This window comes from Pelophylax lessonae (assembly GCF_965119305.1).
Source record: "Pelophylax lessonae genome assembly, chromosome: 1".
Lineage (NCBI taxonomy): Eukaryota > Metazoa > Chordata > Amphibia > Anura > Ranidae > Pelophylax > Pelophylax lessonae.
Window position 1 is genome coordinate 871951965 of NC_138768.1, and position 26769 is coordinate 871978733.

Below are 26769 nucleotides of genomic sequence, written 5' to 3' on the forward strand. Positions count from 1 at the left end.
GGACTTTTTGCACCACTCATTGTTTATTGGCAAAGAGACTTATCAATAACCATACGGATGTTATATAGCAATTTATGACCACATTCATGTTATATGATTTGTATCTTGATTGTTTTACACATCTGAACCTTTTTTTAAAAAGAGTGTACTAGCGCAGCTAGTGTATGTATGAGACCTAGTTTTATGTATGCACCTGTATTGTAAAATACTAACATCAACAATAATAAGGATAAAGCTATAACTACTGGTAGCCCAGTGTTCCTTCATAAATATTAGCGGATAACTTTTTTTGTGTTCAGGTCAGGTCTGAACAGAATTATGTAACATTTGTGGAAAAATATACAGCCAAGAAGTCCAGTACTTGATGCCATTATAGCAAAAACCTTCACAGCCACCATGTATTTCCCTCTGGTGCTCAGATAGGCCGGAATCATGGCAATCCAGACACTGCAGAACACCAGCATGCTGAAGGTGATGTACTTGGCCTCATTAAAAATGTCCGGTAATGTCCTGGCTAGAAAAGCTATAATGAAACTCACAGCTGCCAGAAGCCCCAAATATCCCAGGACCGAGTAGAAGCCGATAACCGAACCCTCATTACACTGAATGATGATCTTTCCCTGATAAGAGTGAGTGTCCTGATCCTGGAAGGGGGGAGAAATAGACAACCAAGAGACACAGATTATTACTTGAACCAGTGAGGAGACACAAATGATAAAACTGGGCAGTTTGGCTCTCATCCATCTCCTCCATGGACTCCCAGGTTTGATGGCTTTAAAAGCAATACACACCATAATACTTTTGGCAAGTAGAGAAGAGACAGCAACAGAGAAGATGACACCAAAAGAGGTTACACGCAGCATGCAGGTTACATCCACTGGACGGCCGAGAAACAAGAAGACACAGAGGAAGCTCAACATGATGGAGACCAGGAGAAGATAGCTCAGGTTCTGGTTATTAGCTTTAACAATGGGGGTGTCCCGGTAATGTATAAATATCCCCAATATTAAACCAGTCAGAAGACAAGAGAGTATGGAGACAGGTGAAAATACGGCAACAATTGTATCATTAGTGTAGGAGAGAAATTCCACCAATTTTGGAACACACCGATCCTTCTTCTCATTTGGCCATTCATCATCAGGACATTTCATGCAGTTTTCACTGTCTGCAGGAAGAAGAATACCAAGACAATGATTATATGGGCCAGAGCATCTGAGAAAACATAGTTACATAGTTAGGGATTGCTAGTCTGCGACAATATTGCAAAATTTTGAAAAATGTATACATGATTTTTTTAATAGTGTGTTCTGTCTATGTTTTTTAAATCTTTTTGATGAATAAAAATCTATATTTTTTGATATATGTTATGCCCAGAGTTATTTGGCACTTTAAAAAATCCTAGCTCTCCTATGGAGGCTTCTTTTCCTCTCTTATAGTTACATAGTTAGTCTGGTTGAAAAAAAGTCCATCTAGTTCAACCAATAAAAGGGGGGAAAAAAAAACAAGATAATACAATTCTATATACATAATCCTTTACCCACAGTTACATAGTTACATAGTAGGTGAGGTTGAATAAAGACAATAGTCCATCCAGTTCAACCTGTGTAGGTGTGTGTGGCTGTAATCATCTCACATACCCCTGAATGTTCTGATCCTTGAAATGTACGTCTAAGAGTCTTTTGAAAGCCACCATACTTCCCGCAGAAACCACCTCTTGTGGTAGAGAATTCCACAATCTTGTAGCACTAACAGTAAAGAACCCCCCACGATGCCTAAGGTTAAAACGCTTCTCCTCTAATCGCATCATATGTCCTCGAGTTCTCATGCAATCCCTCCAATTGAATAGCTTTTTTTCTATGCTGAGATCACCATTGAGATATTTATAAATTGCTATCATGTCCCCCCTCAGACGTCTCTTCTCCAGGGAGAATAAATCAAGCGATTGCAGACGCTCTTCATAATTAAGGTCCTCCAATCCCCTAATTAGTTTAGTTGCCCTTCTCTGGACTCTCTCCAGCTCCAACACATCCCTCCTGAGGACTGGCGACCAGAACTGGACAGAATACTCCAGATGTGGTCGGACCAGAGTTTTATAAAGTGGAAGGATTATAGTTTTATCTCTGGAATACATCCCTTTCTTTATTCATGCTAATATTCTGCTGGCTTTGGCAGCTGCCGCTTGACATTGCATGCTATTGCTTAGTTTATCCTCTACCAAGACTCCCAGATCTTTCTCCATTTTTGATTCCCCCAAGGGTCCCCCCCCCCATAAAGTGTATTGTGCTTTTATGTTTTTAGTCCCCAAGTGCAAAACCTTACACTTCTCTACATTAAACCTCATTTACCATGTCGTTGCCCACTCTGTTATTTTGTCCAGGTCATTCTGTAAGATATCTGCTTCATGCTGTGCAGTTATTGCCCTGCCCAATTTTGTGTCATCTGCAAAAACTAATATAGAACTCCTGATCCCGTCCTCAATGCTGTTTATGAATAAATTGAACAAGGTTGGTCCCAGGACTGAGCCTTGGGGGACCCCGCTTACCACCTCAGACAAGTCTGAGTATGCGCTGTTTATTACCACCCTTTGGACACGCCCTTTTAGCCAGTTCCGTATCCAAGAGCAAACCCTGCGGTCGATGCCTGCAGACCTTATTTTATAAATTAAGCGCTTGTGGGGAACTGTATCAAATGCAAAAATGTGTACCATAAAATTATGTTACAAAAGTGCGCTAATAAATCAAGAGAACAAAAATGTCCATGTAAATTGAAAGAACAAAAGTGTCCATATATATATATATATATATAAATATTATCAAAGTGAATCAAGTCCTTTATATCAAAAAAGAAGAAGTGATCCCAAATGAACACACAAAAAAATGTTTAAATAAATAGTGGGTGTTGAATGTGATGAAGAGTAGGTGATTTAACCTCTTCCCAATAGACAGTCCAAGTACGTGACTATAACACAATTCAGTGATGACACCCAGTGATGTGTGTGGACTCTTACCACATATGAGAGGGATGAGAGCATATGCGCAAATCCAATTGGCCAGCTAGATGGAACAGGATCACAACTGGAATGGATAGATCGTCAGCTTCTCGGTTGGGGGGGTCTGTGGGCTTCCAGGGGTGAGAATGCCACCAAGGAGATCACATCAAAAAGAGAATGGGACTGATAGTGCATTACCTCCAAATTTATTATTAAAAACAAGTGGAAAGACACTTACACAAATCCAAACGATATACAGCATATATTCAAAATGGTCGCGGACGCCTGCAGAACGATCCGGGACTGATAGCAGCACGGCTGGCTCCCTCCGACGCGTTTCCACTTACAAGTCGGCTTCTGGGACTGGAGCTGCTCAACACCCAATTTTTGTGTGTTCATTTGGGATCACTTCTTCTTTTTTGATATAAAGGACTTGATTCACTTTGATAATATTTATATATATATATGGACACTTTTGTTCTTTCAATTTACATGGACATTTTTGTTCTCTTGATTTATTAGCGCACTTTTGTAACATAATTTTTTGGTACACATTTTTGCATTTCCGATTTTTTTTACAGTGCTGCTTTTACACTTTAATTTATTGGTTCGCGCACCTTCTTTCACTCACAACTGTATCAAATGCCTTAGCGAAATCCAGATACACCACATCCACTGGTCTCCCCCTATCTAGCTCACAGCTCACCTCCTCGTAGAATGTTAAGAGATTGGTTTGACAAGAACGCCCATTTGTAAACCCGTGCTGATTACTGCTGATGATGTTGTTGTCTTTAGCAAACTCTACGATATAGTCCCTTATCATCCCCTCCAGAAGTTTACATACTATCGATGTCAGACTAACAGGCCTATAATATCCCGGTACATGCCTCTGCCCTTTTTTGAATATCGGTATCACGTTAGCTTTCCTCCAATCCCCTGGTACATTTCTTGTCATAATACTGTCAGCAAAGATCAGGAACAGTGGTCTAGATCTAATCTTACTGAGTTCTTTGAATACTCTCGGATGTATGCCATCCGGGCCTGGTGATTTATTTGTGTTATTTTATCCTGCCTTTCCCTGATCTTACCCTCTGTTAGCCATAGCGGCAAGTCCTGTGTATTACTACTAACCATATGGTCGTGGTCAGTGTACCCCTCCTTTTCCTGTGTAAAGACTGATGAGAAAAAAGCGTTCAGCACGGTTGCTTTTTCAGTGTCCTCTGTAACCATCCTCCCATCATTGTTAATTATGTGTGCAATATGCTCTGCCCTAGCTTTTTTGCTGTTGATATATTTAAAGAATTTCTTTGGATTCTTTTTACTAGCCTCCGCTTTTTGTCTCTCAGACAAGTTGATTTTAGCCATTTTGATTTCGTATTTACTTTTCTTATTTGCCTCCTTGTATTGCTCGAAAGCCGATACTGTGCCCTCTGATTTATATTTCTTGAACGCCATTTTTTTCCCCCTAATACGTTTTTTAACATTACGGTTTAGCCAGCCAGGTTTGGCTTTGTCTCTTCTAAATTTATTTCCCATAGGAATGCACTGCAAGATGCATTTGTTTAATATGTTCCTAAAGCATTCCCATTTTTCCTCCGTGGTCAGTGTTCCCAGGGTTTGGTCCCAGTATACCCTTTCCATCATTGAGCACAATTTTGGAAAGTTTGCCCTTCTGAAGTTTAGGGTTCTTATGTTCCCCACTTGCCTTGTTATATTGTTATTTACGCTAAATGTGATCATCCTGTGATCGCTAGAGCCCAGGTTGTCCTGGACTCCCACCTCCGAGATTAGGTCTGGGTCATTAGTGATCAATAGATACAGCATTGCATTTTCTCTAGTAGGAGAATCCACCAACTGAGACATGTAGTTGTCCTGTAAGGTTTCCATGAATAGATGGGCCTTCTGTGAGTGTGTAGTCCCCTCTTCCCAGTCAATGTCGGGATAATCGAAGTCCCCCAACGTGATGACTGATCCCAGTTTTGCCACTTTACCCAACAGTGATATAAATTCCAGCTCTACCTTTGGTTGGGTGGCCTATAGCAAACCCCCACAATTACTTTTCCCTTTACTTCTTCCCTATGGAGTTCTACCCACACGGATTCTTACTCCATACTCATCCCTTCCATAATATCACTCCTCTCTATCACCCTTACATTATTCTTGACATAGAGACATACCCCTCCCCCTCTTTTTCCTACCCTGTCCTTCCGGTACACCGAATACCCTTGGATATTGGCCAGCCAGTCATGTGAGGGGTCGAACCAAGTTTCCGTTATTCCCACAAGGTCTATGTCCTCCTCATGGCTCCTGGCATTAGCATATACCCCTCTTAAAGTTGATCGTGAATGGTGATTATGTTTATTCCTGTTAGGTCTGAGGTTTTCCTGCACAGACCCCCCAATTGACATTATGGAACTACTGTCACTGCTGACTCTACTACTGCCTTCTGTCCTTTGCTCCCTCCTGACTGACTCTACTTCTAAGCCCTCCCCCTCGTCTCCTAGTATAAAAGCTCCTCCAACTTGGTGGCGATCTTTCTCCCCTAAAAAAGCTGTACCATCCCCATTAAGGTGCAGCCCATCCTTACTAAAGAGCCGGTAGCCGACTGAGAAGTCAGCCCAGTTCTCCAGGAACCTAAACCCCTCCTTCCTACACCAATTCCTCAGCCACTTATTAAGTTCCCTAAGCTCCTTCTGCCTTTCCTGTGTGGCTCGAGGTACCGGCAGTATTTCAGAGAAAACCACCTTGGAGGTCCTATTCCTCAATCTATTCCCTAAGTCCCTGAAATCGTTCTTTAGGATCCTCCACCTTCCTTTTACTTGGTCATTAGTGCCCACATGCACCATGACCGCTGGGTCATCCCCAGCCCCGCCCAATAATCTGTCTACGCGATGTGCCGAACTCGAGCGCCCGGTAAACAACATACTGTCCGGCTACCACAATCTTTTCGACAGATTGCTCTCTCCGTCCTCTTTATGATTGAGTCCCCAACTACCACAACCTGTCTAACCTTTCCTGAATTTTCGGCTCCCCTTCTTCCTGGAGCCGCTACTCCCCTGGCAGCTTTGGGAGGGCGCCTGCTCCAGCACTGCCACCCCTGAGCTGATATCCCCCTCAACCTGCAACTTGGCAAATTTGTTAGGGTGTACCAACTCAGCACTGGCCTCCCTGACACTCATCCCTCTACCCTTCCTAGCGGTCACCCAACTGCCTACCTCTGATGCTTGCGTCTCCTCTACTCCTCCCTCCTCTATGCTGGCCCCTGCCAGCGCCTGATGGGTAATGTCAAAGCTCCTTTCCAGGTTGTTGAAGCTATGCAGTGTTGCCACTATGTTTTCTAGATCCAGGATCTGGGCTTCCAGAGAAACAAGTCGCACACATCTTGTACAGCAGTATTCGCCCTTGATTGGTTCATCAAGGAACTCATACATGGAGCAAGAAGTGCACTGAGTGGCATCCCCAATCCTGTCGGACATTATTACCCACTACTCTATGGGGATAATGGTAACGACCTGCTATTCCTTACCTACACTACCTCTATCTCCCCTGGTACTAAATCTGGGGTACTCTCCAGTTGTTAAGATACTCACCAGTCACTAGGATACTCACCAGTTGCTAAGATACTTACCAGTCCTCCCAGGCACTCAGTCGTAGGGCACGGTCAGTCGCAGGGCACAGTCAATCGCAGGGCAGGTCAGTCGCAGGGCACGGTCAGTCGCAAGGAACGGTCCAGAGGAAGTAAAAAAACCCCAGCAAAGCATGATCCAATTTGCTCCAGCAGGGGAAAACATTCCTTCCTGATCCCCCGAAAGGCAATCAGATATTCCCTGGATTAACTTTACTTACAAATATTAGTATCCAGTTATATTTTGTTTTTTTAGGAAAGAATCCGGGCCTTTTTAAAGCAATCTATTGAGCTGGCCAAAACCAGCTCTTGAGGGAGTCTATTCCACATTTTCACAGCTCCTACTGTGAAGAAACCTTTCCGTATTTGAAGAATAAATCTCTTTTCCTCTAGATGTAAAGAGTGCCCCCTTGTTCCCATTGATGACCTTAAAGTGAATAACTCAACACCAAGTTCACTATATGGACCCCTTCTGTATTTATACATGTTGATCATATCCCCCCTTAATCTCCTCTTCTCAAGAGAGAATAAATTCAGTTCCTCTAATCTCTCCTAGCTGAGCTCCTCCATGCCTCTTATCAGTTTGGTTGTTCTTCTCTGCACTTTCTCCAGTTCCCCAATATCCTTTTTATGAACTGGTGTCCAAAACTGAACTGCATATTCTAGATGAGGTCTTACTAATGATTTGTACAGGGGCAAAATGATATCTCTCCCTCTGGAGTCCATGCCTCTGTTAATACAAGAAAGGGCTTTGCTTGCTATGGAAACAGCAGCTTGGCATTGCATGCTACTATTAAGCTTATGATCTACCAGAACACCCAGATCCTTCTCCGCTATGGATTCCCCCAGATCCTTCTCCGCTATGGATTCCCCCAGATCCTTCTCCGCTATGGTTTCTCCCAGTTCTACTCCACCTAGTATGTATGATGCATGTATATTCTTAGCCCCCAAGTGCATAACTTTACATTTATCAACATTAAGCACTTGCAGACCGCCCGCCGCAGATATACTGCGGCAGGCTGGCTTGGTTTGTGGTAGCGCTCCTGGAAGCGAGCACGCACCACCGGGGATGCTCACCCGTCCATATTAGGCAGCGGATAAGCCGATCCATGAGGCCGGCAGCTGAGATTGCCGCTGAGCACCCACAATCGCTACCCGCTAAGAGAGAGAACGACGGTCTGCTGTTGTAAACACAGCAGACCATTGTTCTCTCTGAAATGAACACAGAGCGACTGTGTTCCTCCTATTTAGGATCACAGGTTTCTATGTTGATTCTATAAGTGCCTCCCCCATACAGTTAGAAAACATTCCCTTAGGCTCACACTTAACCCTTTGAGCACCCCTGGGTTAACCCCATTCCCTGCCAATAATATTACCGTAACAGTGCATATTTCTAGCACTGATTACTGTAGTAATGTCTCTGTTGCCCCTAAAAGTGTCAAAAATGTCAGTTAGGGTCCTGATCTGTCCGCTGCAACGTCGCAGTCCTGCTAAAAATTTACTAGTAAAAAAAAAAAATATATAATGAAAATGACATAAATCTTTCCCCTAGTTTGTAGGCGCAATAACTTTCGCGCAAATCAATCAAAATATGCTTATTGGGATTTTTTTTTTTACCAAAAATATTTAGCAGAATACAAATTGGCCTAAAATGATGAAAACATTGGATTTTTAAAATAATTATTATTTTTTTGGGAATGTTATATAGCACCATACTAGGTAGGTGCTAGGTAGGTAAAAGCCTAGTGTCTCAATCTGCTTATCAGGGGAGCCTGATTGTTAATTAGGCCTGTTGCATGTGTCCATTTCTGATTTATCTGGCCTGAAGGAGTGTCCCCACTGTATCTAATAGGGGGGCCTGTTGGACAGTGGAGGAAACCCAGCCAGTGACACACAGGCTTTTGTAACTATTCCAGTGGGTTGACACAAACAGTGGGGCATCCTGAGATATGTTATAAAAGCCAAGGGCACAGGTGACAGGGTGTCTTTGGGCGGGAAGCCAGGTCTCAGAAGGAGGGTGACAGTTGTCTCTCCTTCAGCTGCAGTGGAAGGTGGTCAAAGGCAGTCGGCCTTGTGGACCAGGAGTGTGGAGCTGAGCCAGGAGGTCCAGGAGAACTGACTAGTGGAGTTGGCGGCAGAGCAACCTTGGGAAAAACAGTGTCCATGAGTACTGGGAAGCTTGCCAGGGGTCTGCCCAGGAAGGGGGCCACTCCAGTTGAGAGTCAGTGGACAGGTGTCAGCACACTCAGCAAGTGAGAAAGGGGGTGCCAAGTTAGAACCCTGAAGAGTGATTCAAGCGGGAACATATTTGCTATCTTCACTTTAGTGGCAAGGTGAAGCAGCGGCCTTGCCGCACACTACAGTTAGTTGTCCTCAAGATTGTGCATAGTTTATAGTTGGAGTATCCCACTCATCCCTTCTCCTATCCAATTTCCAAATAAAAACACAAAAAAACCAACATCCCCTGGATTGATTATTGACTGAACCAAGGACTTTTGATGCTAATTTTCTGCTATCGGTTGCTAAGGGTAACCCATGGGAATCCAGAAATTGCAATACTTAGTAGTCCTCTAGAGGGCAGTGCTACATTTGGGGGCTTGTACGGGATATCGCCCTGGGTTACTGGAATAGTTGCTAACGGCAACGGCTGAAGAAATTTTTCAAAAATTTCACTTTTCTCTCAAGAACTGTGTTCTAATGTTCAAGAGAAGTGAGAGGCCTGCTCTACAGGAGACAGGGAGAGTGGAATGAAGAATCAAATGCACAATGATGGTTGCCCATGGCAACGGAAGAATTTTTGTCAGAATTTGAAATTGTTTGATCAAGTGATGTGCTGGAGAGCGGGAGAAATGCATCTTGCTGTACAAATGGACTGTGTCTGCTTAACAGTAGAAGGTGCAAGTGTGAACGGAGAAAATGGCGGCCCAGGGCACGTGGATCGGTGTGTGTCGGGGGCCATGTGTGTGTCGGAGCTATACAGGAAAATTTTGACCGTGCATCCAAAGACAGCGGACATTCTTCCAAAATAGTGGCAAAATGGATGCTATAAAGAAATCTGTTGACCATGCATTTGATGACAGTGGGATATTTTTCCAATACAGTATGGCGAGTCTTGCTCGTACAAGTGCTGTGAATAGGAGTGTCAACCGTGCAATGCCTGACAGCGGGACTGTTCTACTACATAGCAAAGAGGGCCAGCTAGCTCAGAGTGATGGAGGCGCAGTTGGAGCCCTGAACCAGACAAGGATGGTGGATGTGTGCAAGCTGAGAGGCACGGTCCGCTTTAGAGTAACTTCCATGCAGGCTGAGCTGAGAGGGAGCGGCATCGGAAAGGGTTACTGTGCCGCGCGGGAAAGCGCGCGCTGTAGAGATCTGCCTAGCAGGAGGAGCCATCGCCAATCTGGAGTCGTGGACGGAGACACCACTCACGCACAGCCAATCCGGGGAAGGAAGGAGAGTCTATAAATTACTTCCCCCTCCGATTGGGGCTGAGGGGGAGACACGTGTGCGGAGGAGCAAGATGGCGAGTACCAGAGAGAGCCGGAGCGCAGAGGCTATCCCACGTTTATGCAGAGAACCTGCGGAGAGCCAAAGACATCCACCCTGTGGGATCCAGGGGTGTGGATGGTGCCCGACGGAAGACTGGCATTGTGCATCGGAGGAGGTGTGGAGCATTTTGGGCATTATTTCCTCAGTGTCTGAATGTGACCATACGAATGCAGGTGTGGGGCCAGTGCGGGCATTGCGGCAATCTACTGCTGCGGGCGGAAGAGAGTGGAGGTCAGCCCACAAAGTCAAATGTGTCTTGGGACACCAGGGTCACTCACGCCCTGTCGGCTGTGGAGTCTGGGCCTTTCACGGGCCGTGGAAGGGGAGTTCTGAGGTTCCTGATGAAACTGGAGTCCATGCCATCTGTCAGTGGTCCAGGATGCGAGTGGGGAGAGACCCGAATGTTCGAGCAGGGGTGCATGCAGGTAGTGCCGGCCAGGAAGCGGCCACCTGGTGCATTGAAAGCTGCAGCGGCAGAAATAAAGTCTGCTCCTATACAGGCAGAGGGGAGAAGATGGCCAGCGGTGACCGAGGCTGCAAGTGTGAGTGTGAGCAGCGAGGAAGAGGCCGGGGTCATTGATGTCGGGTCTCCCAGCTTCCAGCATCGGCTTGGATCCTTGGAGGAGGGATTGGATGTCTGGAAGTCAGAAGAAGAGACTGAATGGGACAGGGGGTCCGAAGATCAGAGCAATCCAGCCAGTCTAGGCCCACCTGATGAGGAGGTTAGGGATACCGTGGTGTGACCAGTAGTGCGCCAGGAATCTTGGGTTCTGTGAGGCCTATACTAATCGGGTCCCAGACCTATCCCCACCACGAAACTATGCCCGGGTTCGGGATCAGAATAAGGCCTACGCCTCCCTCATCAAAAGAGAACAGACCTTATATTCCCCATCTGGGAGAGGTAACTGGAAAACCCTCCCCAGATTCTCCAGGATGCAAAGATGGATACAGCAAAAAGTGGCCTTAGAGTATGGATATGACTATCCCTATTCTCCCCAGGAGGTCATGCTGGAGATAGAGGCCAAAAGAGTCCTGGTGTGATGAGGCTATATGGGACTTCCTCTTCATTCCCAAACCTCATCGAAATCGGTCCAAGCTGGACTTGTGGAAGACCTTCCTGTCGGTGAAGACGCAGTGGAATCACAGGCAGGCTATCTACATAGACCAGATAGAGGCCCACTGGCCAGATGGATCTGGCCAAGCTTGGTCAGTCAGAGTTCAAGACAAGGAAGGGAAGGTTGTGTGGATTCCCCATCCAGATTTCTACTACTGAGAAGAAACTGCTGAACCCAATTGAGGCTGGCTAGCCTATGTTAACTGACTGAGAGACACAAAGGAAACTACAAGACACCACTGTCTAGTGGCCTTGTCTCAGAGGGCCGACCCTCTCATTTCTCAGGAGAAACAAAAGACTGCTATGTGCTGTTTAAAGATCCTTTTGGCCATCGGGCCGGGATCCCTGGATTACAAACCATATAGAGATTTGAGTGAACTGCTTTGGGCCAACGGGCCGGAAATGGAGTGACTGCCCGAAAGAAGGGACCCCTGAAGAAACCACAAATCCCTACAGGACTGATGAGTTGCTCAGGCTCCGACAACGAAACTCCTGTTGGGAGAGAAACTGGGTGCTGAAGGTTGCGCGTGTGGAAGACAGGGCAGCCATCAGGGGGGGACAGCCCATACACATGTAAGGGGCCCGGGCATTCTGAGGGGCCCCATCGCCCAGGCCCCAACCAACGAGTTGTTGCTGCTGTAGTAACTAGCATTTGCTAAAGCAGAGCGGCTGCAGAATAAGCCAATGCAGCTGAAGGGATGTCCCTTTGCTGAAAATATGAGGCTGTCTCTTTGCTGGATTGGGATATATGTTTGCTGAAAATATGAGGCTGTCTCTTTGCTGGATTGGGATATATGTTTGCTGAATATATGAGGCTGTCATTTTACTGGATTGGGATGTGTCTTTGCTGTATATATGAGGCCGTTTCTTTACCGGATTGGGATGTCTCTTTGCTGAATATATGAAGCAGTCTCTTTACTGGATTGGGATGTCTCTTTGCTGAATATATGGGGATGTCTCTTTGATGGATTGGATTCTATTTCATATATTAAGTTGTAAGAGTGTTAAAATAGAAGCGGGGGCACAGAAGGACTTGGTGAGATGGCCAGTGGGCGAATTCGGTGGGACAGCCAGAGGGAGAGCCCTGCAGAATGTTGGTGGTCAGGCCCGGAGGGGCCCAGGTCTAAAGTTGTGTAAGGGGCCCCAAAACTTCAGATGGCTGCCCTGGTGGAAGACAACGCAAGAGCCAGTTTTTTTGGGACTGTCAATAGGTAGTCAGTGGCAGGGATCAGGGTCGCCTTGGAGGAGCGATGCTGAGCGCCGGGTCAAGACTGAAGATGGAAATGCCTATTGGATCATCTAGTTAGGGATGCTGGGTGACTCAGCAGTCCTCTAGGGGGCAGTGCTACAGTTATATGACAGAAAGTGAACAATATTGTTTTTTTTTTTTTTCAGAATTGTCGCTATTTTTTTTTTTTATAGCACAAAAAACTAAAATCGCACAGGTGATCAAATACCACCATAGGAAAGCTCTATTTGAGGGGAAAAAAAGGACATCAATTTTATTTAGGTACAGCGTCGCACGACCGCACAATTGTCCATTAAAGCAATGCAGTACCGAATCTCCCTGTGCCTGCGTGGGTTTCCTCAGGGTACTCCGGTTTCCTCCCACACCCCAAAGACATGCTGGGAGGTTAATTGGATCCTGTCTAAATTGGCCCTAGTATGTGTATGAATGTGAGTTAGGGACCTTAGATTGTAAGCTCCTTGAGGGCAGGGACTGATGTCAATGTACAATGTACAATGTACTGTATATGTGAAACGCTGCGTACATTGATGGCGCTATATAAGTACCTGTAACAAATAGGTAGCAGTAGCAAAATATAACTGGGCAGGGCTGATACCATTCTTTTGATTTCAGTCCATAAGCTCCTGTGTGCAGTCAGCTGACAACAGGACTTAGGAGCTAAATACATTTCTGGCAGGATCAACAGGTATCTTTCTCTACTTGCAGGACCTTAGAAGTGATAAAATGTGTGAAAACCCTACCGGAAATGTTGGAGATCTCTCCTTCTGGACACGAGACGCACTCATAGCAACATTTATGGATGGAAGATGCAAACTTTTTTCTGCTGCCAGGTAAACAGGGATCTGAGCACCGAGATACCGGAACCTGAAATCAGATATTATTATCGTTATTATAATGTAAATGTCCATCATCTCTCATGAGGCCGTACAAACTAAGTGTTACAAATAGGACTGAGGTTGAGGTTTTCCTCTCCCATGGGTTGAACCACTTGCCGACCAGTTATACGGCAGCAGGTCGGCAGGTTCCCGCCAATCACCGTACCTATACGGCGGTCCGCGGAAACGATCCTGGGGGTGCGCGCACACGCGCCCACTCGCCAGCGGAGAGGCCAATCTACGGGGCCGGCGGCTGCGACTGCCACCGGACACCTGCGATGTTGTAAACGCAGCAGACCGTTGTTCTCTCTGGAATCAATGCAGAGCTCCTCCTATTTAGGAACACAGGTCTCTGTGTTGATTTCACAAGCCCATCCCCCTTACAGTTAAAAAACATACCCTAGGCTCACATTTAACTCTTTGATCGCCCCTGGGTTAACCCCTTCCCTGCCAGTGTCATTATTACAGTAGCAGTGCAAATTTTTAGCACTGATTACTGTAGTAATGTCACTGGTACCCCCAAAAGTCAGAAATGTTAATTAGGGGTCCGATCTGTCCAGCACAATGTCGCAGTCCCGCTAAAAATCGCAGATCGCCGCCATTACTAGTAGAAATAAATAAATAAAAATTACATAAATCTTTCCCGAGTTTGTAGACGCGATAACTTTTGCGCAAACCAATCAAAATACGCTTATTGGGATTTTTTTTTACCAAAAATATGTAGCAGAATAAAAATTGGCCAAAAATGATGAAAAAAAAAAAAAGATTTTTAAATTTTTTTTGGGAATGTTATATAGCAGAAAGTAAAAAATATATATATTTTTTTCAGAATTGTTGCTCTTTTTTTGTTTATAGCGCAATAAATAAAAATCGCAGAGGTGATCAAACACCACCAAAAGAAAGCTCTATTTGTGGGAAAAAAGGACATTTGTATTTGGGTACAGCGTTGCACGACCGCGCAATTGTCAGTTAATGCAACGCAGTGCCGAATCGCAAAAAATGGCCTGGTCATTAAGGGGGAAAATCTTCTGGTTCAGAAGTGTTTAAGGTGAATTCTGCAGGTCTGAGATCCATTCAGGGGGCGGTATTTTGGAGTTTTCATTCATTTGTGGTGTTTTTTTGATTTCTATTATATGTTGATAGGGCCTCTAATTTTTTTTTTTTTAAAGAAGAAGTTCACTTTTGTTTCTAAACTCCAGCTCCCCAATTTACCAATACACCATTACCGAACCTCTTTTCCACAAATAAAACCGCTTTTCTTTTATCCTACACACTCCTTACCTCAGTGTCCAGCTAGATGTATAAAAACATTTCTCCATTACTTCCTGGACAGACCTTGGGATGTGACACAGGAAGGAGTTTACCAGTAGAGTTAGGCGAACGGTTCGGCCCAAGTATGGGTTTGGGCCAAACATTGGTTGTTCTCCCGTTCGGCCAACATCTGAATTATCAGGGCGTTTGACCATATGTTCGGCCCCTTGAACGACCAAAATGCTGCCCCACAGTTCACTGAAAGCCCTAGTTAGCTGAAGCAATGAAAGCTTTGCCCAATCAGGGCACATAGCACATCAGAACCATGATTGGACACTGTTATGATGACTCTATCCAATCATGGCTCATTGCTCTTAGTCCCTCCCGACACTATAAAAGCATTCTTCCCATAATGACCATTTTCAGTGGGATATTGGCATGTAGAAAAATAGAACAGGACTCTGTGCAGTGCTACTAGAGTTAGTGTGATATAGTGGGCTATTGTGATGCTATTGTGTGTGTAAAGTATCAGTTTAGTGTGAATCTAGTGATAATTCAGTCAGTGTGAGTGTAGTGCGACCATTCATTTTTACTTTAGTGTCAGTTTATTTTGTCAGGGCAGGTTTCCTGCAGTATATTTCAGTGCGTTATTGCACGTTTACTGCAGTATATTGCAGTGCATTAGCGCACGCTTAACACAGTATATTTCAGTGCATTGATGCACAATTACCACAGTATATTGTAGTGCATTAGTGCACGCTTAACACAGTAGATTTGAGTGCATTGGTGCATGTTTACCGCAGTATATTGTAGTGCATTAGTGCACACTTAACACAGTATATTTCAGTGTGTTGGTGCACATTTAGCACAGTATATTGCAATGCGTTGGTGCACATTTACCACAGTATATTGCAATGCATTGGTGCACGTTTACCGCAGCATATCGTAGTGCATTAGTGCACGCTTAACACAGTACATTTCAGTGCATTGGTGCATGTTTACAGCAGTATATTGTAGTGCATTAGTGCATGCTTAGGACAGTACATTTCAGTGTATTATTGCATGTTTACCACAGTATATTGCAGTGCTGTAGTGCCTGCTTGATACAGTGCATTAGTGCAAGTTTTATCCACGATATGTCAGTGCATTATTGCACGTTTACCACAGTATATTGCAGTGCGTTAGCGCACGCTTAACACAGTATATTTCAGTGCATTGATGCACGTTTACCACAGTATATTTTAGTGCACGCTTAACACAGTAGATTTGAGTGCATTGGTGCATGTTTACCGCAGTATATTGTAGTGCATTAGTGCACACTTAACACAGTACATTTCAGTGTGTTGATGCACATTTACCACAGTATATTGCAATGCGTTGGTGCATGTTTACCGCAGTATATTGTAGTGCATTAGTGCATGCTTAGGACAGTACATTTCAGTGTATTATTGCATGTTTACCACAGTATATTGCAGTGCTGTAGTGCCTGCTTGACGCAGTGCATTAGTGCAAGTTTTATGCACTATATTTCAGTGCATTATTGCATGTTTACCGCAGTATATTGCAGTGCGTTAGTGCATATTTAGCGCAGTACATTTTAGTGCGTTGGTGCACGTTTACAGCTGTATGTTGCCATGTGCTTGTTTCACATTTTAACGCAACCTGGTGTGGTTTGTAGATATATAAAATTCAATAAAAATGAATGCAAAAATAATCAACCAATAAATCAATATCAATGCAAAGTGCCAGAGTGCAATAGATATAAATGTGTGCAGTGCTGAAACTGATATTCCTTTACCCACCACTGGAGGGAGTGGTGTGCAGATAAAAAAAATATAAGTATTTAAAGAGCACTTATTTAGGTGAGTAAATTAATGTGCGAGATCTATGAAAGTGCTAGTATGCAATCCACAATAATATATGATAAGCTAAGGTGCTAAGAGTGAGTGACCTTCAGTGCGTGGTCTAATAAAGCTGACTGTTCAAAAATTGTGCAACACAGGCACTATCAAGTGTCAATGCATATTATCACATGAAGGCAATGATTTTAAGGGTCCTTTCACTCGAGCGATCCGATCAGATGCGCCTGTCAGTTTTTCAGGCAGATCTGATCGGATCATCCATGCATCCCTATGGGGCAGTGGATGTCAGCGGTGACATGTCCGCTGACACCCGCTGCTATCCGATCTGATCCTGTCCCTGAAATCCGGACGGATGGAAACCCTATTTCCCATCTGTCCAGGGGATCGGATTGGATGAGAGCGGACAGGCAGTCCGTTCTCATCCGATTCCCCCATAGAAATGCATGGGGCTCTGACACCTCCCTCTCCGCACACAGAGCGGAGAGGGAGCTGTCACCTTCCTGCTCAGCGGGGGATCAGTGTATCGATCCCCCGCTGAGCTGCACAGATCTGCCTACAGAAGCGAACCGTGTGAAAGAAGCCTTAGGGTCCTTTCACACGGTGGTCCCTATGTCCGTATATCATGCCATCCGTTTGCGGATGATATACGGACATAATGCATGTCAATGGGATTGCGGATGTCAGCGGATGACCATCCGCTGACAGACATCCGATTTGTGTCCTTTCAGTTCTGTTCCGTTTTTTGAAATGGAACAGTACCCTATTTTTCTTCCGTTTAAAAAACGGAAAGGATGCAAAATCGGATGTCAGCGGTGTCATCCGCTGACATCCGCAATCCCATAGACATACATTATGTCCGTATATCATCCACAAACAGATGGTATGATATGCGGAAATACGGAGCGGATGACACAAGTGTCATCCGTGTCCGTAAAGAAAAAAAAAAAAAAAGTGTCGGAGCGGACCAAAATACAGTCTGCCCCGTGTGAAAGGACCCTTACACTCCTAAAAAGTCCAAAAAAATATAAAGTGCTTTTCCAGTTCCGTGACAGTGCTTATATTAGTTCACAATCCTTGAATAAAGTGCAATAGTCCAATTGGGGTCCTTCCCCGTGATCTTCTAATGGTTGCAGGTATACACCAATGGCTGAAAAGTGACTCGTGCTTGTTCCTTAGTGCATGGAAGGCTTGTGCAAGGTGCTATCCCGCCTATGGTAATGCACTCATCGCATCTCCTTTCCCCTGCAGGGGTACACAGCCTTATGTGCAGTAAGAAATGAAAACTCAGCTTTGAGGGTCACCGAGATGATTGACAAGCTATTACTGCTGCTCTCCTCTCCATCACAACCACTACAAGAGCTGTAAAACCCTAGGAGGGGTTAGGATAAGCCGGGAAGACCAGGACATCCTTACTGCACATAAGGCTGTGTACCCCTGCGGGGGTAAGGAGATGCGGTGAGTGCATTACCATAGGGGGGATAGCACCTTGCTCGAGCCTTCTATGCACTAAGGAACAAGCACCAGTCACTTTTTAGCCATTGGTGTATACCTGCAACTACTAGAAGATCACGGGGAAGGACCCCAATTGGACTATTGCACTTTATCTAAGGATTGTGAACTAATATAAGCACTGTCACGAAACTGGAAAAGCACTTTAGGGGTGTCAAAATCATTGCCTTCATGTCATGTGATTATATGCATTGACACTTAATAGTGCCTGTGTTGCACAATTTTTGTCCAGTCAGCTTTATTAGACCACGCGCTGAAAGCCACTCACTCTTAGCGCCTTAGCTTATCATATATTATTTTGGATTGCATACTGGCACTTTCATAGATCACGCACATTCATTTACTCACCTAAATAAGTGCTCTTTAAAGCGGAGTTTCGGCCTCGGGGGTTAAATTTAGATAAAAATACCCCCGGGACAGTCAGGGCTAGTGCATTTCACAATGGATAGCCTCTGATCTGTCCCGGGTCGCACTTACCTTTTAGAAGAAATACTTACCTTAAAAATGTCTTCTCCAGAGCTGCCATCTTAGGTGTGGGCAGCTGAAGCCAGCGCGTCCTCTTCTGCCTCCTCTTCGGTGACGTCGGAGTCCCAGAATGCCCTACACTGGCCCCGCTCGTCACTTCCGATGCAGGCGCGGCATCCCTGCACAGCTTCTGGGCATGGCCCCAGCATCAGGCATGGAGGAGTCAGCTAAATTATTTGAACACAGTGTCAACCACTTGTCCTTTGATGATGCACAGCCATTACTTGATTCAAATCTTGGTTCTGAGGTTAAGGAAGGTAGAAATATGAGCCTGAAGAGAGGGGAGTACACTGGAAAACAACAAATTGGCAGTCATGTTCCCACAGCTGCAGGGTATTGCCAAGTTGGCTTCAGTGATGATGAGGATGGGGGGGGGGGGGGGATGATGATGAGGTCACTGACGTGACTTAGGTGCCGGGTAGAGCAGAGGAAGAAAGTGAGGGTGAGGAAAAACCCCAACGAGGCAGCCATCATGGAAGTGTAGAGAGCAGCCACCCTATTTCATCAGATTGTGGAGCTGTTATCTCCCAGCCCACTTGCCACAGCTCAGCTGTCTGGCCTTTTTTTAAACACATGTGCAGCTGATCGCACTGTTGCAATTTGCAAACTTTGCCTCAAGCAGATCAAGTGTGGTAAAATCACCAGCCATTTGGGTACCACGTGCTTGACAAGACATTTAACCTCCCACCACTCAGCCTATTGGCAGGAGCACCCGAAAGCCACACAAAAGGGATGCAATTCTGCTCCTCCTCACTCCTCCCCATTCTCGTCTACCCCCGCTATACCTCATGACCTCTCAGCAGCCTCCGCTGACAGGGATGACGGTATAGCAAAGGGTGTCATAGGTCCTTGCAGCATGTTTGCCAGTAGCACAACGCCAGTTGTAGACTATAGCAGGCAAATCTCTCTGCCCCATCTGCTTCAGCGGAAACAAATGATACAGGCATTGCCACCCACATGCCTAGCGCCTAAATTTAAGCTTGTCAAAGTTGCTGGCTTTACAGCTCCTTCCTTTCCGTCTGGTGGATTCTGCCCTCTTCCGTGAATTTGCAGAATGTGCTTTACCACAATGGAAGGTTCCCAGTTGCTATTTCTTAGCACGTTAGGCAATTCCAGCTCTGTACCATCATGTGGAAGGCAATGTTGTGGCATCGTTGGGAGCAAGGCAGTTAGCCGCAAGATCTCCACATTAATGCTGACACGTGGTCCAGCAAGCATGGTCAGGGACGATATATTTAGTTAGCAGCACACTGGGCAACTCTGCTTACAACTCAGAAGGATGCAGGACAGGGCTCAGTGCTGCAGCTTGTTGTGCCACCACGTCTCCATACAGCTAGTGGTGTTGATGGGAAATTTGTCAGCTCCACCCCTTCCTCTTCCTCCTCCTCCTCCATGCCCTCCTCTGCTGAATTATTCTATGAACCACCAGTACCCCCTAAGCATTCAAGGGGCCATTCAATGAGTCAGGCTAAATGTGCCATGCAGTGCTTTAGCTGATCTGTCTAGGGGACAGGAGCAACACTGGAGCAGAGATTCTTCCAGCTCTGCAGGGGCAGGCCTAGAGGTGGTTCGTGCCACGACAGCAGGAGCCAGGAATGGTGATGTGCGATAAGGGCATACACATCCTGTCCGCCCTTAGACAGGGAAAGTTGACACATGTGCCATACCTGGCACATGTCCTCAATTTGGTGGTGCAGCATTTCTTAAATAGGTACCCAGGGTTGGAAGATCTGCTAAAGCAGGCCAAAAGAGCTTGTTGCCATTTCAGGTGGTCATACACAGGCAGTGCTCAGTTGGCTGAAATGTAGCGGGAATTCCACCTGACCATAAACCACCTGATTTGTGACATGCCCACCAAGTGGAACTCGACTTTGGCAATGCTGTAGTGGCTGCACCTGCAGCAGAGGGCCATCAACTGGTACCTGTGTGAGTATGGACAGAGAGAGAGAACAGAGAGAGAGAGAAAGAGTGGGGGGGAGGGAATTTTCGAAAGAGAGAGGGAGGAGTGAGGGGGGGGGGCATGAAATTAAACAGCAGAGCTGCCAAAAGGTATCTGAGAGATACATAGACATGATGAACCAACATATCATTCAGACTACCAGATTTTTTCAAAAATAAAAATAAAAAGAGGGAGAGTGGGGTGAGCCACCTATCCTGGCCAAGGAGCACTGACGGTGAAAATCTTGATTTATGACCTGTGCTGAGCCTCTCTGGCTTAACACCCCGCAGTGTTAAGTCCGGTGGAAAGACAGAGGGTGCCAAGCCTGGCCTTGTCGGTCTCGGGTAAGTTAAGACAGGAGGCAGCATTGATAGCATTTGACGCTATCAGATTCTGATAGGTGCACCTGCAAACCACCACATCCCTTTTGGGGCGCAGGATGTGAGATGAGTACCTTGCCTCACAACATAGGTACAGGGTATATTGTAAGCGGTGGGAGATGTGGTCTGTCATGGTTAAGAAAGGGGGTTGAATAGTTGTTGCTTACTCTTTCCTGGCCACCCAGGCTGCAAGTCTAGATAAGGGTCTGGTATATATCTTAAGGGGGACCCTTGACATTTTTTTTCCTATTTGGGACAGTACACATTTTTTTAAAACAAGAAAAATGGCATGGGGTCTTCCTAAAAAATCAAAATAGACCCCCATCCATGCATTGATCCTGGGCTACCAGGAAAGGGAGGGCAGCCCTCCTCTCTGGCCTTGTCCAGCTCAAGCTTCTCTGCACCTGTTGTATCACTAATCTTCCTATAGCGCCATATTCTGTTCATTTCCTGAGGACTTTCACTGTCGGTGGCACTAGGTTCATGACAGATTGGCTCTGACAAGTGCCTGGAGTTAATGTACCTAAATATATCCCACAATGACATCAATCACTGATGAAAATCTCCTATCAACTGTCATAATGACTGACGTTACTGACTACAATGTGTTACCTTCACACCTAATAATCTATCTCGCAACTGTCACACCTACCAATGTCACTGTATATAATCTGTCGACAACTAGCAAAAGTATTCCAGTATGGTCACATTAGATCAGGCACCATATATCCAGGAGACACCTCTAGGAGCTCTGCAGGTTCCCACGAGCAGGGCTTTTTTTCTCAGAAAATAGGTGCAGGTACTTAACCACGACCCCCTATCCACCCCCCCCCCCGCACACATACACACACCCTCCAAACCGCATCAAATTGTGGGTGTGGTTAAATTTCACTTACAGAGGGGGGTATTAAGGAGGCTTAAATTACCAGGAGTACATCACCCCGGTACCGGTACCGGCGTCCATAGGTCGGCTGCCTTGTAATGACAACCGATGCTCAGCTATCATTACAAGGAGCGGGAGGGGATGACCCCCCCCCCCTCCCACCACCTTCCACGGCTCGCCCGGGTCTCCCGTCCCCCCAAAAGACCCATGCAACCAGCCTGCACGGCCGCTGAAGACCCGATCAAAGCTGCATTCGGCTCTTAACCAGTCTCCATGCAAAAACCTGGAAATGACGTCATGAAATCACTTCCGGGTACTGGCGCCAGATTTAAAAAAATGTACGAAAATATTGGCCCATATCGGCCAATACCGATACGCGATGACCGAAAAATATTTATCGGCAATGAAAAAACGATCGGTCGATCCCTACTTTGCATACAGAGTGCAGACTTTAGAGGTGCCCTACACACCGTGTGCAGAGTTCAGCCTTCTTCCACCGCTGCTTACTGCTTCTCCGCATCGCCCATCCACATCTCACTTTCATCCTTCTGCAGCTGTGAACTCTGTATGTAAACGCCCCCCCCCGACACTGCCCCCATCTTCCCCCCTCCTACTTAAAAGCTCCACCATTTTCCGCATGTCTAATGCTGGATACACACTATACAATTTTCTTTCAATTTTTTCCTTTAGACTTGCCAACACCATATAATATGAGGTCAGACCTAAACACTTTCAATTTGTATGCAATCAGGCAGGCCCTTGCACTACATAGTTGAAGGTAAATCTAAAGGAAAAATCTACCAATAAACCTAGTTGGCTCTAGTACCTCCCTGCACACTGTAGGTGGCTACTCCTCACTTGCAGGGAGATCTTCCAGGGGGCATTGGCATATGCAATGCACCCCGGGCACCTGCATCTCCCTTGTCCCCATCCTGCAGTCAGTATGAGCCGCTCAGGAGATCAGATCTGTGGGAGCCGCTGGGAGACAAGCTATCACTGTTACACTTGATAAAGGAGTGATCATGCCCCGTTGGGTGTTCGCGCATGCTTCGAAACGCGTAGTGAATTCTCTTCCTCCTGATGTCAGACGCCACCAGCCTCCGTCTCACGGTCTCCACCTCCTGCCAGCCCGGAAGACAACACCAAGCCGGCACTCTGCCTTGTCTCCTAGGGCACCCTGGGCCCTGCGGATCACCGCCCTAGAACCTATGGACCCACTGACATTCAGGATATATGTTGTTACATTTACCTCCATGTAAGTTACTACATTTCTTTAATGCTGTATTAAATTTCGTTTGCACTCAGAGGCACTCTCCTTTTCTTTCATTCATATCCATGCAGAGTTGACTTCACCCCTAGAACTGTTCTGGATCCCAGAGATGGACTCTCATACAGTCTTTTTAATGCCCTTCATCCCCTGGGACACGCACATGGACTTTTAATCCCCCCTGTGCCTGCTACCTCCCATGCCCCCCCCCCTTTTGTTCTTTATTGTAGTGCAATTGTTCTTACACCCCTTAAGCGCCAACACCCCACTGTTTTTTACCAGTGAAAGTGGTGAGCAGGGAGCAGAGGGCCCAAGCCAGTGGTAGTGGAACTGAGTTCCACCAAGCTCCAGCTGAAAAAAAGCCCTGCCTACGAGATGTATGTTGACCAGCAACATGGAAAACACAAAGAGGCACCCAGTTAGAATTACTTTCTTTCCATTTATATTTTTTTTATATATTTCAAGAAGTGTTAAGGACATGTAAGGATATTGTGAACTTCTTGAGGGCCCCACTGGATGTATTACTGATAATCTCTTGATTTAAGTGCTGCTTTTTCTCTTTAATAATTATAACTTATGATGTCACATATGTCGGAAAGGAAACGGAAAGGTTTCTTCACCGTAAGAGCTGTGAAAATGCAGATAAGACTCCCTCCAGAGGTGGTTCTGGCTATCTCACTAAATTGTTTTAAAAAAGGCCTGGATTCTTTCCTAGGTGTACCTAATATAAATGGGTATCAACATTTTTTTAAGGTAAAGTTGATCCAGGAAAGATCCAATTGCCTCTTGGGGGATCAGGAAGGATTTTTTTTCCCCTGCTGTAGCAAATTGGATCATGCTTTGCTGGGGTTTATTTTGGCCTTCCTCTGGATCAACAGCGGGTATAGGATTGTGTATATGGGATTGTATGATTAGGTTTCCAATACTGTTTTTTTTTTTTTTTTGGTTGACCTGGATGGACTTGTGTCTTTTTTCAACCTGACTTACTATGTAACTATATATGTCAGTCTTACAACCCCAATTACCTTCTATGCCAACTTTATTCCATAACACATCTACAGTATACACAAAATAGAATATAAATATCTTGTAAGTAACATTCTACATCCACAAAATTACCGCAATCAACAATCTCTAAAAATTACCCCTTTTGTGGACATCCACATTTTCTAGTATATCTTAAAACAAGGCTAAAAGATCTCTATAAATCCAAATTATGAACCTCCTCAGCAAACGATATAGACAGAAACTTATAATTGGGGGGAGTACCGCGCTTTAAAGGTGCTTGATGCGTAATTTTTAAAACATATAAAATATACTGTGTAAAAGTGCCTTAGTGCTTCTAAATATAATATTCACTCATATCCATATGTGCATCACAGCATAATTAATCAAATAAAATTATATCAAATATAAATTATCTAATACACAAATGATTCTTACGGGTGGTTTAGAATGCTGAATAATAAATATAGTGCTTAATAAAAATACCAATACATATATAATCACGTGATAAAAAATTGTGCCCAATTATTAATGCTATCTAATAAGTGGACATCTGATAAATTAAGAGGTAAAAATTATTATAGTGCTCTTGAATCCAAAATAAATAGTTGGGTGATATAAATATAAAGTGCTGAAGTGTCCTTCAAATAAATAAATAAGTGGTGATCAAACAAATCTTCTTTTCCAAAAACGCATGCAGGTGCTCTTCTGTGCAGTGACCACTAGGTGTCCTAAGCGCTCACCTCAATTCTCTTTTAAATACACCTTGTATTATATGCCTCAGAGTAATGCTCCTTCCTCCTTTATGGCATGTAGGTACCGCTATTGGTATTCGATTTCCTCCCTTTTTATAAACCGGTATACCAGGAGATATCTGTGGAACCTTTATGTCTCCAAAAATAAACGGCCAATATAGTGAAGTATAGCAAGTACTTTATTAAAATAAAATAAGAATAACACTCACATTGCTTCCATCTTTCTCATAGCATAACAAACAATTGGTTGCCGATACGTCACTTCCGGTTGGCTATCCTACGCGTTACGCTGCGTACCCACGCAGCTTCTTCCAGGGGTGGGTACGCAGCGTAACACGTAGGATAGCCAACCGGAAGTGACGTATCGGCAACCAATTGTTTGTTATGCTATGAGAAAGATGGAAGCAATGTGAGTGTTATTCTTATTTTATTTTAATAAAGTACTGGCTATACTTCACTATATTGGCCCGTTTATTTTTGGAGACATAAAGGTTCCACAGATATCTCCTGGTATACCGGTTTATAAAAAGGGAGGAAATCGAATACCAATAGCGGTACCTACATGCCATAAAGGAGGAAGGAGCATTACTCTGAGGCATATAATACAAGGTGTATTTAAAAGAGAATTGAGGTGAGCGCTTAGGACACCTAGTGGTCACTGCACAGAAGAGCACCTGCATGCGTTTTTGGAAAAGAAGATTTGTTTGATCACCACTTATTTATTTATTTGAAGGACACTTCAGCACTTTATATTTATATCACCCAACTATTTATTTTGGATTCAAGAGCACTATAATAATTTTTACCTCTTAATTTATCAGATGTCCACTTATTAGATAGCATTAATAATTGGGCACAATTTTTTATTACGTGATTATATATGTATTGGTATTTTTATTAAGCACTATATTTATTATTCAGCATTCTAAACCACCCGTAAGAATCATTTGTGTATTAGATAATTTATATTTGATATAATTTTATTTGATTAATTATGCTGTGATGCACATATGGATATGAGTGAATATTATATTTAGAAGCACTAAGGCACTTTTACACAGTATATTTTATATGTTTTAAAAATTACGCATCAAGCACCTTTAAAGCGCGGTACTCCCCCCAATTATAAGTATCTGTATTGTGTAGGTTACCAATAATAGTACCTGCAGCATTAAAGGAGACTATTAGGTTTAAAGAGTGACAGCGTGAGAATTTCACCAACCCCCCTTAGATATAGACAGAAAACATCAAGTAATATCTTACTTTGCCGCTTTTCCAGTAGCCGGGTCTACTCATATTGAGAAATGTTTTAGGCATAAAGTCTGGGCCTCGAAGAGTGGAAATTGTGGTTTGAAAACCATGTGAATAGTTACGAAAACGCCAATTTTGTAAAATAAGATTAGTTGGAATTTCTTTCCTCTCATTAAAGTAGGTCTCGGCTCCAGCTGAGTCCATGAAATGAACATTTCTCACATATCTGTGCAGCTTTACATGGAAGACAGAAATACACTCGTTATCATATACAGTTATACAAAGTCTGAAAAAAAATACAAAGTGGTCATATTCAATGTACAAGGTGACATTTCTATAAATGTAATTAGAAATTAATGAATCAGGAGAATCACACATGCTTTATTTTTCATTATCCTGCAATGATTCCATGTACATCTCTCTGATATGAAAAGAATCCTCCAACCCACTAATCCAGAGAATCATCAATCATTTGTTTTATTTTCAGATTGGATTGATTTTATATATGTATATATTTAGAATAATCAAAAAAATTGTCATTTTTCTGTCTATAACTCTCAGGCTATTACTCTAAGGGAGATAAGCAGAGGGAAGAGAAGGCTTCATATGGACTGATTGGCAATGATTGACTCATGGGATAGATCCTAAGGCCATATTCTCCATCTACTCCACCATTCATCTGACAAATAACTCTACAATTGTGTTGGGTCTGAGTTGGAACCTTTTGGATTTATTTTTATA

General features: G+C 44.4%; 1 protein-coding gene across 1 annotated transcript; it reads right to left on the bottom strand.

Moving 5' to 3' along the window:
- Nucleotides 1–272: 272 nt before the first annotated feature.
- Nucleotides 273–26073, bottom strand: LOC309568846 (vomeronasal type-2 receptor 26-like; the record flags this gene model as incomplete). Its single annotated transcript, XM_082274631.1, has 3 exons — nt 273–1165; nt 13267–13390; nt 26041–26073. 3 exons carry the CDS (start codon nt 26071–26073, stop codon nt 273–275), a joined length of 1050 nt encoding a protein of 349 aa, XP_082130757.1.
- Nucleotides 26074–26769: the final 696 nt, after the last annotated feature.